General features: G+C 47.3%; 1 protein-coding gene across 1 annotated transcript; it reads left to right on the top strand.

Moving 5' to 3' along the window:
* Positions 1-6,982: 6,982 nt before the first annotated feature.
* LOC134546455 (uncharacterized) lies at positions 6,983-12,292 on the top strand. The gene is made up of 2 exons (XM_063389278.1): positions 6,983-7,223; positions 10,564-12,292. Exons 1-2 carry the CDS (start codon positions 7,157-7,159, stop codon positions 11,724-11,726), a joined length of 1,230 nt encoding a protein of 409 aa, XP_063245348.1. The 5' UTR covers positions 6,983-7,156; the 3' UTR covers positions 11,727-12,292.
* The last annotated feature ends 719 nt before the right edge of the window (positions 12,293-13,011 follow it).

The following is a 13,011-nucleotide window of genomic DNA, read 5'->3' as shown; positions in this document are numbered from 1 at the left end:
AACACTATGCTTTGCTGTTGCTGTGTTGGTTTTCTGAAGATACAAGCCCTGTTTGTTCCCTGTGTTTTCAGCAAGCAGAGAAGCTCTTGAAGACACGTACTTGCTTTCTCCACTACTGACGTATATTTTGTACCAGTTGGTGTGTTCCTCGTCTGCAAAGCAAGAGCAAATGTGTTAGGACCTAAATTGCTTGATTTCCTTGGAAGAGATATGTAGAACACTGTGCTTTGCTGTTACTGATTTGGTTTTCTCAAGACACAAGCCTTGTTGGTTGTCTGAGTTTCCAGCGAGCAAAAAAGCTGCTGCAGACACTTTCTTGCCCCTTTTCCACAAGTGAAGTATATTTTGTACCAGTTGGTGTATTCCTCGTCTGCAGAGCAAGAGCAAATGTGTTAGGACCTAAATTGCTTGATTTCCATGGAAGAGCTATGTAGAACACTATGCTTTGCTGTTGCTGTGTCGGTTTTCTCAAGAAACAAATCCTGTTTTTTCTCTGTGCTTGCAGCAAGCAGAGAAGCTCTTGAAGACACGTACCTGCTTTCTCCAGTACTGACGTATATTTTGTACCAGTTCGTGTATTCCTCGTCTGCAGAGCAAGAGCAAAGGTGTTAGGACCTAAACTGCTTAATTTCCTTGGAAGAGATATGTAGAACACTATGGTTTTCGGTTGCTGTGTTTGTTTTCTCAAGACACAAGCCCTGTTTTTTCTCTGTGTTTTCAGCAAGCAGAGAAGCTGCTGCAGACACTTTTTTGCTCCTTTTCCACTAGTGAAGTATATTTTGTACCAGTTGGTGTATTCCTCGTCTGCAGAGCAAGAGCAAAGGTTTTAGGATCTAAATTGCTTGTTTTCCATGGAAGAGCTATGTAGAACACTATGCTTTGCTGTTGCTGTGTTGGTTTTCTCAAGACACAAGTCCTGTTGGTTGTCTGTGTTTGCAGCAAGCAGAGAAGCTGCTGCAGACACTTTCTTGCCCCTTTTCCACTAGTGAAGTATATTTTGTACCAGTTGGTGTATTCCTCGTCTGCAGAGCAAGAGCAAATATGTTAGGACCTAAATTACTTGATTTCCATGGAAGAGCTCTGTAGAACACTATGCTTTGCTGTTGCTGTGTCGGTTTTCTCAAGAAACAAACCCTGTTTGTTCTCTGTACTTGCAGCGAGCAGAGAAGCTCTTGAAGACACGCACCTGCTTTCTCCACTACTGACGTATATTTTGTACCAGTTGGTGTATTCCTCGTCTGGAGAGCAGGAGCAAAGGTTTTAGGACCTAAATTGCTTGATTTCCTTGGAAGAGATATGTAGAACACTGTGCTTTGCTGTTACTGTGTTGGTTTTCTCAAGACACAAGTCCTGTTGGTTGTCTGTGTTTGCAGCAAGCAGAGAAGCTGCTGCAGACACTTTCTTGCTCCTTTTCCACTAGTGAAGTATATTTTGTACCAGTTGGTGTATTCCTCGTCTGCAGAGCAAGAGCAAAGGTTTTAGGATCTAAATTGCTTGTTTTCCATGGAAGAGCTATTAAGAACACTATGCTTTGCTGTTGCTGTGTTGGTTTTCTCAAGACACAAGCCCTGTTTGTTCTCTGTGTTTTCAGCAAGCAGAGAAGTTGCTGCAGACACTTTCTTGCCCCTTTTCCACTAGTGAAGTATATTTTGTGCCAGTTGGTGTGTTCCTCCTCTGCAGAGCAAGAGCAAAGGTTTTAGGATCTAAATTGCTTGTTTTCCATGGAAGAGCTATGTAGAACACTATGCTTTGCTGTTACTGTGTTGGTTTTCTCAAGACACAAGTCCTGTTGGTTGTCTGTGTTTGCAGCAAGCAGAGAAGCTGCTGCAGACACTTTCTTGCCCCTTTTCCACAAGTGAAGTATATTTTGTACCAGTTGGTGTATTCCTCGTCTGCAGAGCAAGAGCAAAGGTTTTAGGATCTAAATTGCTTGTTTTCCATGGAAGAGCTCTGTAGAACACTATGCTTTGCTGTTGCTGTGTCGGTTTTCTCAAGAAACAAACCCTGTTTGTTCTCTGTACTTGCAGCGAGCAGAGAAGCTCTTGAAGACACGTACCTGCTTTCTCCACTACTGACGTATATTTTGTACCAGTTGGTGTATTCCTCGTCTGCAGAGCAGAGCAAAGGTTTTAGGATCTAAATTGCTTGATTTCCTTGGAAGAGATATGTAGAACACTGTGCTTTGCTGTTACTGTGTTGGTTTTTTCAAGACACAAGTCCTGTTGGTTGTCTGTGTTTGCAGCAAGCAGAGAAGCTGCTGCAGACAGTTTCTTGCCTTTTTTCCACAAGTGAAGTATATTTTGTACCAGTTGGTGTATTCCTCGTCTGCAGAGCAAGAGCAAAGGTGTTAGGACCTAAACTGCTTAATTTCCATGGAAGAGCTCTGTAGAACACTATGGTTTTCGGTTGCTGTGTTTGTTTTCTCAAGACACAAGCCCTGTTTGTTCTCTGTGTTTTCAGCAAGCAGAGAAGCTGCTGCAGACACTTTCTTGCCCCTTTTCCACTAGTGAAGTATATTTTGTACCAGTTGGTGTATTCCTCGTCTGCAGAGCAAGTGCAAAGGTTTTAGGATCTAAATTGCTTGTTTTCCATGGAAGAGCTATGTAGAACACTATGCTTTGCTGTTGCTGTGTTGGTTTTCTAAAGACACAAGCCCTGTTTGTTCTCTGTGTTTTCAGCAAGCAGAGAAGCTGCTGCAGACACTTTCTTGCCCCTTTTCCACAAGTGAAGTATATTTTGTGCCAGTTGGTGTGTTCCTCCTCTGCAGAGCAAGAGCAAAGGTTTTAGGATCTAAATTGCTTGTTTTCCATGGAAGAGCTATGTAGAACACTATGCTTTGCTGTTGCTGTGTTGGTTTTCTCAAGACACAAGTCCTGTTGGTTGTCTGTGTTTGCAGCAAGCAGAGAAGCTGCTGCAGACACTTTCTTGCCCCTTTTCCACAAGTGAAGTATATTTTGTACCAGTTGGTGTATTCCTCGTCTGCAGAGCAAGAGCAAATATGTTTGGACCTAAATAACTTGATTTCCATGGAAGAGCTCAGTAGAACACTATGCTTTGCTGTTGCTGTGTCGGTTTTCTCAAGAAACAAACCCTGTTTGTTCTCTGTACTTGCAGCGAGCAGAGAAGCTCTTGAAGACACGTACCTGCTTTCTCCACTACTGACGTATATTTTGTACCAGTTGGTGTATTCCTCGTCTGGAGAGCAGGAGCAAAGGTTTTAGGACCTAAATTGCTTGATTTCCTTGGAAGAGATATGTAGAACACTGTGCTTTGCTGTTACTGTGTTGGTTTTTTCAAGACACAAGTCCTGTTGGTTGTCTGTGTTTGCAGCAAGCAGAGAAGCTGCTGCAGACAGTTTCTTGCCTTTTTTCCACAAGTGAAGTATATTTTGTACCAGTTGGTGTATTCCTCGTCTGCAGAGCAAGAGCAAAGGTGTTAGGACCTAAACTGCTTAATTTCCATGGAAGAGCTCTGTAGAACACTATGGTTTTTTCGGTTGCTGTGTTTGTTTTCTCAAGACACAAGCCCTGTTTGTTCTCTGTGTTTTCAGCAAGCAGAGAAGCTGCTGCAGACACTTTCTTGCCCCTTTTCCACTAGTGAAGTATATTTTGTACCAGTTGGTGTATTCCTCGTCTGCAGAGCAAGTGCAAAGGTTTTAGGATCTAAATTGCTTGTTTTCCATGGAAGAGCTATGTAGAACACTATGCTTTGCTGTTGCTGTGTTGGTTTTCTAAAGACACAAGCCCTGTTTGTTCTCTGTGTTTTCAGCAAGCAGAGAAGCTGCTGCAGACACTTTCTTGCCCCTTTTCCACAAGTGAAGTATATTTTGTGCCAGTTGGTGTGTTCCTCCTCTGCAGAGCAAGAGCAAAGGTTTTAGGATCTAAATTGCTTGTTTTCCATGGAAGAGCTATGTAGAACACTATGCTTTGCTGTTGCTGTGTTGGTTTTCTCAAGACACAAGTCCTGTTGGTTGTCTGTGTTTGCAGCAAGCAGAGAAGCTGCTGCAGACACTTTCTTGCCCCTTTTCCACAAGTGAAGTATATTTTGTACCAGTTGGTGTATTCCTCGTCTGCAGAGCAAGAGCAAATATGTTTGGACCTAAATTACTTGATTTCCATGGAAGAGTGTTACATCCCCCTGGGGAAATGGTTTCTTCTCCCTCAGGGACCCCTGGAACTCCTGTCATGTAGTCTGACCCTTCCTTCCCCTTCTGACCCCATTGGCTGTGTGCCAGCTAGCCCCTCCCTCAGAGACCCTAAGATAAAGGGTCCCCTGTCCCCCGGGAGCTCTCTCTCTCCTGGAACATCAACCTGGAATAAAGCAGCAGAAAGGGTGAGAGCCTCTTTTGAATCCTTATCCTGTCTTTCTTGATATAATCCTCCAAGGCCTGAGAAGGGCTGAGCTAGCTGAGACCCTTTGAGGGGAATAGAGGTTTTATATCAATTGACGCCCAAGTGGGTATTAATATAGAAACCCATGCGGAGCTGGAGACCTTTCATGGTCTTAAAAGCTTTTTGGGAAGTTCAATTACCCTAGGCACTTTGGCCACATGTTGTAGCTATAGGTGAGTAGGGATAAGCTCGTAGCTTGTGGTTGCCCACCCACGAGTGAGCTAGAGACAGGACCTTCAGTTGCTTCTGACTCAGCAGATGATACCACGGACCAGGTAAAGTCCTCCGTTTGATCGGTACCGCAAACTGGGAGGGCGTCATTTTACCTTGCTAGTAGCAGCGGGTGGTTTTTAGGACCCTGCGGCGGGGATTTTTTTTTCTTTTTTTTTTCTTTCGTTTCTGATTGCCGCAGCCCGCGGACCCGTGGGGCGGCTCCGCACAAGGAGCCCTGCTTTTTGGGGAAACCCCGGCCCGGGCACGTATCCCATCGGCCAAGCAAGGCGGCGGGGACCCCCCCGGTGCCACCGGGGCTGGAGAAACGGCGCGGACGCGTGACCGCAGCCCCGGAGTTTTCCCTGCCTGTTCTCTCTGGTTATAGGAGACACAGGAGTTACATACAGCTGACTTTAACAGCTGGAGGCTGGATTTTGAGCTAATAGCTTTCAATAATATCGAATCATGGGCATGCAGCTATCAGCTCCTCAAAAGAGTATATTAAAACAACTCCAGGACCTTTTAATTAACGTTAAAATTTCCAAAAGGCTGATAAAACGTTTTGTTCGCTGGTTAGAACATGAATTTACTGAAGCTGAATTGCTACAGATAGATACTGTTTCTTTTTGGGATTACGTGGGTACGGTGATCACGGATAAAGTCCAAAATAATGATCACGCCGCTTCTGTATTTATCCCAATATTTTTGCAAGCTCGTAACCATCTTTTAGAGTTGAACAAACCCAGCCAGGAGCAAAAACTTACCCCATGTAATCCTCCCTCTAATCCACCTTTATACCCGGGTTTACCTTTGTCCCGGGATCCTTTTAACAATGCCAGTTTCTCTCCCCATGATCACAACGGGGGGGCAGGGGCGGCCCGGGACTTCTGCGACGCGGCAGAGTCCCTACGAGACCCCCTCCTCGTGGCAGAGAACAATGGCGGCTGCCATGTGCCCCGACCCTCCCCCCACGACCCCTTCCCTCCCCAACCCCCTCCCTCTGCCCCCGCCCCCACCCCATACCCCTGTGCCAACCCCTGCTGGCCTCCGGCAGCCCCACCCCACCCCTCCTCCCACGGCCTCCTTCCCGGCTGCTGCGGCGGCTCAGAGGGGGCTGGCCCCTCCTCCCCCTGCCTCCTTCCCGGCTGCTGCGGCGGCTCAGAGGGGGCTGGCCCCTCCTCCTCCTGCCTCCCCGGCAGCAGGGAGAGGGCCGCCCCCCCCACCCTGCACGGCCACGGCGGGGGGTATGATTGCCACACGGCGGGGGGAGGGGGACAGCCTGGGCTGCCCAGCCAGCACGGACAGAGCACGCCTTTCCTTCCCCTCCCCCAAGGGACTGCTAACGCTGTAACCCCGATATCCCCAGACACGGGGGGACCGGCAGCAGCTTCCAGACCCTTGGCAAATGCAGATGAACCCATTTTCTCTGTAGCTCCAGTAGCATATGTAGGCAGGAGGCAGGGTACTCGGCAATACCAGCCCCTCTCCTACCAAGACAAGAAAGAACTATGCAAAGTACAACGTGAGTTTGGCAGGGACACCCCCATCTTTAAAGGGATGTTTAGAGCCACATTTGATTCTAATGAAATGGTTCCTAATGATATTAAGGACTTATTCAGATGTCTGTTATCTCCCTCAGAGTATGATCTGTGGGACAATATGTGGAAAAGAGCTTTAAGAACACTTTTACAGGAGATTCAGCAAAACCCTAATATGGCTAAAGACACTGAGAATAATGATATTACATTTGAACATCTGTGTGGTGAGGGTGCATGGGCTTGCCCTGAAAAACAAACCCGAGTATTATCCAAACAAATTTTACTTAGGATTAGCAATGTTGCAGAGAAAATGTTTTATCAGCTACCATCAAGGGAAGGGAAAGGAAGTTATGTCAATGTTAAACAATTTCCTACGGAGAATTTCTTACAGTTTGTTGATCGTCTGAGGACACAGGTGGAACACCAAATACCAGATCCCGTGGTGCAGGCAGAGCTGATCAAAGAGATGGCTCAAAGAAATGCTAATGAGACCTGTCGTAGAATTTTATCCTCACTCTCCCCTTGGACCCACCACCTACTCTGTCCCAGATGATAGAAGCTTGTTCCAGACGGGCAGAACTGTTCTGCACTTCTGAAAGACACCCTGGAACAACACACCCACAGCATACAGCCCCCTGCTAGACCACACCCCAGCAGGCCACAGATGCCACCAGACCAGCTGCAGCGCATCATCTGCCTCCGCTGCAAGAAACCAGGACACTTCGCCAGATCCTGCCCCCAGACGCAGAGCAGAAGAAATCCAACAAACAAAAAAACTGAATTTACAGCGCGTGCCCGCGGTTTGATACTACAACGCGCAAAGATATAAATGTAGCGGGACTCACATTGGCAAAAGCTTCTCTCTTAAAGAAAAAGGGGGGGGAGGGCAGGTCACGGGGTGTGGGGGTGCAGAAAAATGTAAATGTTAAATGCTCAACTAACAAGGTTTGGCAGCCACTTGGCCGTTTTAGACTTGTAACTACCAAAGGTTTCCATTTCAGATCTACTGAGTGGATGGTTATAACAGTTGACCTGTCTAACATCTCACAGGACCTGACGGTTTACCACGTGGGATTGGACAGTGAGTATTTTGTTATTGGGGACACAGCACACACACCCTTGGAAATTGAGATAGCTCCCATGACCATAAAGGGAAAAATAATAGGCCTCATGTTGTTGGCTCGTTGTTTGCACCCACCCTTTTATCTGATAGCGGGGCAGATTCTTGCCCAAGCCATTCCGGTTCCAGCAGAGATCACAGCAGACGGTAAATCACCAGAGGTCTACTGGACAGAGGTGGTGGGGGAACCTAAACCCTCTATGATGTGCAACATTATTTGTGGGTCAGAGCGCCTCCAAGTGGCGGGAGTACTCGACACCGGAGCTCAGGTCACCGTATTGCCACAAAGCATGTGGCCTTCAAACTGGGAATTAGAGCCGGTGGCAGGCAAACTTCAGGGCATAGGAGGAATCTCAATGGCAAGGATTTCGAAAAACGTGGTGCAAATTGAGGGACCTGATGGAAAGGTGGCGAATGTCCGTCCTTTCGTAGCAGATTATAACGCCCCACTGTGGGGGAGGGACACCATGTCTCAGTGGGGAGTCCGATTGGTCATTCCTAAAACACCCCAGGATTTTTGCAAGTAGCCACTGTGGAGCGCCCTACCAGAAGTTAAAGTGGTTGGAAAACACCCCCAGATGGGTAGCACAGTGGCCTTTGAGTAAAGAAAAGCTCAAGGCGCTGGAAAAACTCGTGGAAGAGCAATTGGCTCAGGGACACATTGTGGAGACAACTAGCCCTGGAATTTCCCGATCTTTGTGATAAAGAAACCGGGAAAGGATAAGTGGAGGTTGCTCCATGATCTAAGAGAAATTAACAAAATAGTAGAAGACATGGGACCCCTCCAACCAGGGATGCCCACTCCAACAATGCTCCCCGAGATTGGAAATTGGCTGTCTTAGACATCAAGGACTGTTTTTTTCCAAATTCCATTGCACCCTGAAGATGCCCCTAGGTTTGCCTTCTCAGTTCCCACTGTCAATAGACAGGCCCCAATGAAGCGTTATCACTGGAGGGGTCCTTCCCCAGGGTCTCAAATCGAGTCCTTTTATATGCCAACAATATGTAGCCTCATTACTGTCTCCAATACGCGCACAGAGAAAAGAAGCCATCATCCTTCACTACATGGATGATGTGCTAGTGTGTGGCCCCAATGACTCTATACTCCAACACACGCTTGACCTAGTGGTTAAAGTTTTAACCTCTGCTGGATTTCAATTACAGGAGGACAAGGTTCAAAGGATGCCACCTTGGAAATACCTGGGCTTGCAAATCAGTGCAAGGACTGTGGTTCCACAGAGCTTAGAAATTGGCTGCAATCCAAAAACTCTAGCAGATCTCCACTCCCTGTGTGGGTCCTTGAATTGGGTAAGACCCTGGCTAGGCCTCACAAATCAAGATCTAGAACCCCTCTTCAATTTATTGAAGGGGGAGAAGGAGCTGACGTCTCCCAGGGAGCTGACCCCAGAGGCGAAGACAGCAATCGAAAAGGTACAAAAAGCCTTGTCAGAGAGACAGGCTCACCGGTGTGAGCCAAAGGTGCCTTTCCAGTTTATTGTTCTAGGAAAACTGCCACACCTGCATGGCTTGATCTTTCAGTGGATCGAGGAAGAGAGAGATTCACTGTTGATAATAGAGTGGGTTTTCCTCTCCCACCAAAGATCCAAGACCATCACAGAGCCACAGGAGCTGATAGCACAGCTGATTCGGAAGGCCAGGGTAAGATTGTGTGAATTGGCAGGTTGTGACTTTGCATGCATTCACCTCCCGGTCAGAACTTTCAGAGGAGGGAAAGAACTCTCCTGAGAGATTGACCAAAGAGATGTTTGAGCATTTGCTGCAGAGCAATGCCAGTCTCCAACTATCTCTGGACAGCTACAGGGGACAAATATCAGTCCATGCCCCGTCCCACAAGTTGTTCAATGAGGAATTCCACCTTATTCCTCATGAGAAAAGGAGTCGGAGACCACTCAAAGCTCTCACAGTCTTCACAGACGCATCGGGGGCTTCAAACAAGTCCGTGGTGACTTGGAGAAACCCACGGACTCAGCATTGGGAAGCTGATGTTGAGTTTGTGGAGGGATCCCCCCAAGTGGCTGAACTGGCCGCAGTGGTAAGAGCTTTTGAGAAGTTCTCAGAACCAATCAATTGGTAACCGACTCTGCCTATGTGGCGGGAGTAGTGTCCAGAGCGGAGCAGGCTGTGCTCAAAGAAATAGAGAATGAACATCTCTTCAGGTTGCTTTCAAAGCTAATCTATTTGGTTTCTCATCGACAGCACCCGTTTTACGTGATGCATGTGAGGTCACACACTGATTTGCAGGTGAGATCGCAGAGGGGAATCGCCAGGCAGACTCCTTGCTGCACCAGTTGAAAAGGCACATCTCCCTGATGTCTTCCAGCAGGCAAAACTGAGTCACCAACATTACCATCAAAATGTGCCAGCCCTGATCCGACAATTCCAACTAACACGGAGCCAGGCTCGAGCCATTGTAGGTACCTGTCCGAACTGCCAGCTCCAGGTCATGCCATCGATGGGCATGGGGGTTAACCCCAGGGGCCTGGGCAGCTGTGAGGTATGGCAAACAGACATCACACACATTCCTAGTTTTGGTCGCCTCAAATATGTTCATGTGAGCATTGACACATATTCAGGTGCAGTGTATGCCTCTGCCCACGCAGGAGAAAAATCCATACATGCCAAGCAGCACCTAGTGCAAGCCTTTGCAGTGTTGGGAATTCCAAAAACAATCAAAACTGATAACGGCCCAGGGTATGTGTCCAAGGAGTTCCTAGAATTTGTCCAGCAGTGGGGAGTGGAGCATAAAACTGGCATCCCTCACTCCCCCACAGGTCAAGCTGTGATCGAGCGTGCACACCAAACGCTCAAACAGGTTCTGGCTAGGCAGAACTGCTCGGCTTCGTGGATGACACCACAGCAGAAGCTCTGCAAAGCCATGTTCACCATCAATTTTCTAAACTGTTCATTTGAAAACATGAGTCCACCTGTGGTACGTCATTTTAACAGTGGTGATCAGTTTAAATTGTCTCAGCGTCCACCGGTTTTGATTAGGGATCCTGAAACTTGGGAAACCAGAGGTCCCTATGAGCTTGTGACCTGGGGTCGTGGCTATGCATGTGTGGCTACTCCCTCAGGCCCTCGGTGGATTCCCCAGAAGTGGGTGAAACCTTTTGTCCCCAAAAATCCAGCTCCAGCAGAAGGGGACGAGAAGCAAGTGACCGATGCTTCGAAGAGAAGACGCCGCCGGATGGAAGAGAAAGATCCTCCTTAGAGGTGGATTCCTTCTGGCAGAAACAGGAACTTTTAACATGTTTTAAAAATGTTTATTTTTCCCTTCCAGAGAAAACCTACCTCCCACTCAACCCTATGATGAACCCCATCCAAGTTGTCATCCTGCTAATGCTGAACAGTCTGGCAGCTGCATGGATCATCCCTCAGCCACGTCAGAACGTCTGGGTAACCCTGGCACAGACACTTCAGCAAGAAAACATATGTTTGTCCACTGCAGCAGCTAAGAATCCTATGTCTACCTGTCTGGTAGGAATTCCTTTGCAGGCTGGAGAATTTCCAGCAGGCTTGGACAAATACAGGTCCAACGAAATTCCAGAGGCACACACCCCACAACCACACAAAGATCATCAGAAGCAAGACGTGTTTGCCATGAACCCCTTAGCGGAATGGGTGCAGGGTTTGCCCAGGGTAGCTCATGAACCCCAGGAGTTAGAACTATTGGGTTCCTCCCCTGCCACATACTGCATCCATTTCTCTGTCATCCCAAAACCCTCTAGCACTGACGAGTACCACCTTATAAGGCAGTTCCGGGGAGAATTTACTGCAAAGAGGTGGTGTCATAATATAAGCCACATTGCATCAGACAACCCATCCCACTCCAAACCCAGGAGCCTCCCTAGAGGATTGTTCTTGGTTTGTGGGGATCGGGCATGGGCAGGAATTCCATCCCGGCTTTTCGGAGGGCCATGTACCATAGGGCGATTGTCCGTGTTGACACCCAACCAAACTTTAATTCGTGAATGGACACACAAAAACAAATCGGCTGACAAAATTCAAAAAAGGAGTGCTGACAATTTGGACCCAAATTGTAATTCAGACATTTTTCATTGGGCAAAGTCAAAAAGAGTTGCTGTATCCCTGTTTCTTCCGTGGGTAGCAGCAGCCAAAGCTCTAGGTGAATTGGGCCAACTAGAGTGCTGGGTGGTCAAGCAGGCTAATTTAACATCTATCGCCATCAGCTCCCTCCTAGAAGACGAGGAGATTACCAGACAGGCCACGATCCAGAACCGTGCTGCTATCGATTATCTCTTGCTATTACATGGACATGAATGCCAGGAATTTGAAGGACTCTGTTGCATGAATTTGTCCTCAAAGGCTCCAAACATCCATGCTGCCCTCCGAAGCATGAACAACATGATCGGACAAGTGAAGCAAGAATCAGAAGATTGGATCAAGGAACTGTTCAAGGGCTGGGGACTCACTGGGTGGTAGACTTCTGTAGTCAAAACAATTATGTTACTTTTTGTTATCCTTTTCCTTGTAACCATAGCATTCGGAATCCTACGCTGTTTGATTTTCAAGGCTATTAATGGCCTCATATCTTCTACCTCAGAAGTCAACCATATAGAGTTGGCAAATCTAAAGCGGTCCGGTCTCCCTACCAACCATAAGTGGTGGGAAACCCGCACTCCGTGTTAAACAGAATTTGAGAATTTCTCTCTGTATCTTTTTAAACAAAAAAAGGAGGAGATGTTACATCCCCCTGGGGAAATGGTTTCTTCTCCCTCAGGGACCCCTGGAACTCCTGTCATGTAGTCTGACCCTTCCTTCCCCTTCTGACCCCATTGGCTGTGTGCCAGCTAGCCCCTCCCTCAGAGACCCTAAGATAAAGGGTCCCCTGTCCCCCGGGAGCTCTCTCTCTCCTGGAACATCAACCTGGAATAAAGCAGCAGAAAGGGTGAGAGCCTCTTTTGAATCCTTATCCTGTCTTTCTTGATATAATCCTCCAAGGCCTGAGAAGGGCTGAGCTAGCTGAGACCCTTTGAGGGGAATAGAGGTTTTATATCAGAAGAGCTCTGTAGAACACTATGCTTTGCTGTTGCTGTGTCGGTTTTCTCAAGAAACAAACCCTGTTTGTTCTCTGTACTTGCAGCGAGCAGAGAAGCTCTTGAAGACACGTACCTGCTTTCTCCACTACTGACGTATATTTTGTACCAGTTGGTGTATTCCTCGTCTGGAGAGCAGGAGCAAAGGTTTTAGGACCTAAATTGCTTGATTTCCTTGGAAGAGCTATGTAGAACACTGTGCTTTGCTGTTACTGTGTTGGTTTTCTCAAGACACAAGTCCTGTTGGTTGTCTGTGTTTGCAGCAAGCAGAGAAGCTGCTGCAGACACTTTCTTGCTCCTTTTCCACTAGTGAAGTATATTTTGTACCAGTTGGTGTATTCCTCGTCTGCAGAGCAAGAGCAAATATGTTAGGACCTAAATTACTTGATTTCCATGGAAGAGCTCTCTAGAACACTATGCTTTGCTGTTGCTGTGTCGGTTTTCTCAAGAAACAAACCCTGTTTGTTCTCTGTACTTGCAGCGAGCAGAGAAGCTCTTGAAGACACGTACCTGCTTTCTCCACTACTGACGTATATTTTGTACCAGTTGGTGTATTCCTCGTCTGGAGAGCAGGAGCAAAGGTTTTAGGACCTAAATTGCTTGATTTCCTTGGAAGAGATATGTAGAACACTGTGCTTTGCTGTTACTGTGATGGTTTTCTCAAGACACAA

Source organism: Prinia subflava, unplaced genomic scaffold (assembly GCF_021018805.1).
Source record: "Prinia subflava isolate CZ2003 ecotype Zambia unplaced genomic scaffold, Cam_Psub_1.2 scaffold_88_NEW, whole genome shotgun sequence".
In the NCBI taxonomy this organism is placed as follows: domain Eukaryota; kingdom Metazoa; phylum Chordata; class Aves; order Passeriformes; family Cisticolidae; genus Prinia; species Prinia subflava.
Note: the sequence above shows the minus strand (reverse complement) of the source record. Positions and strands in the feature narration are given on the sequence as shown.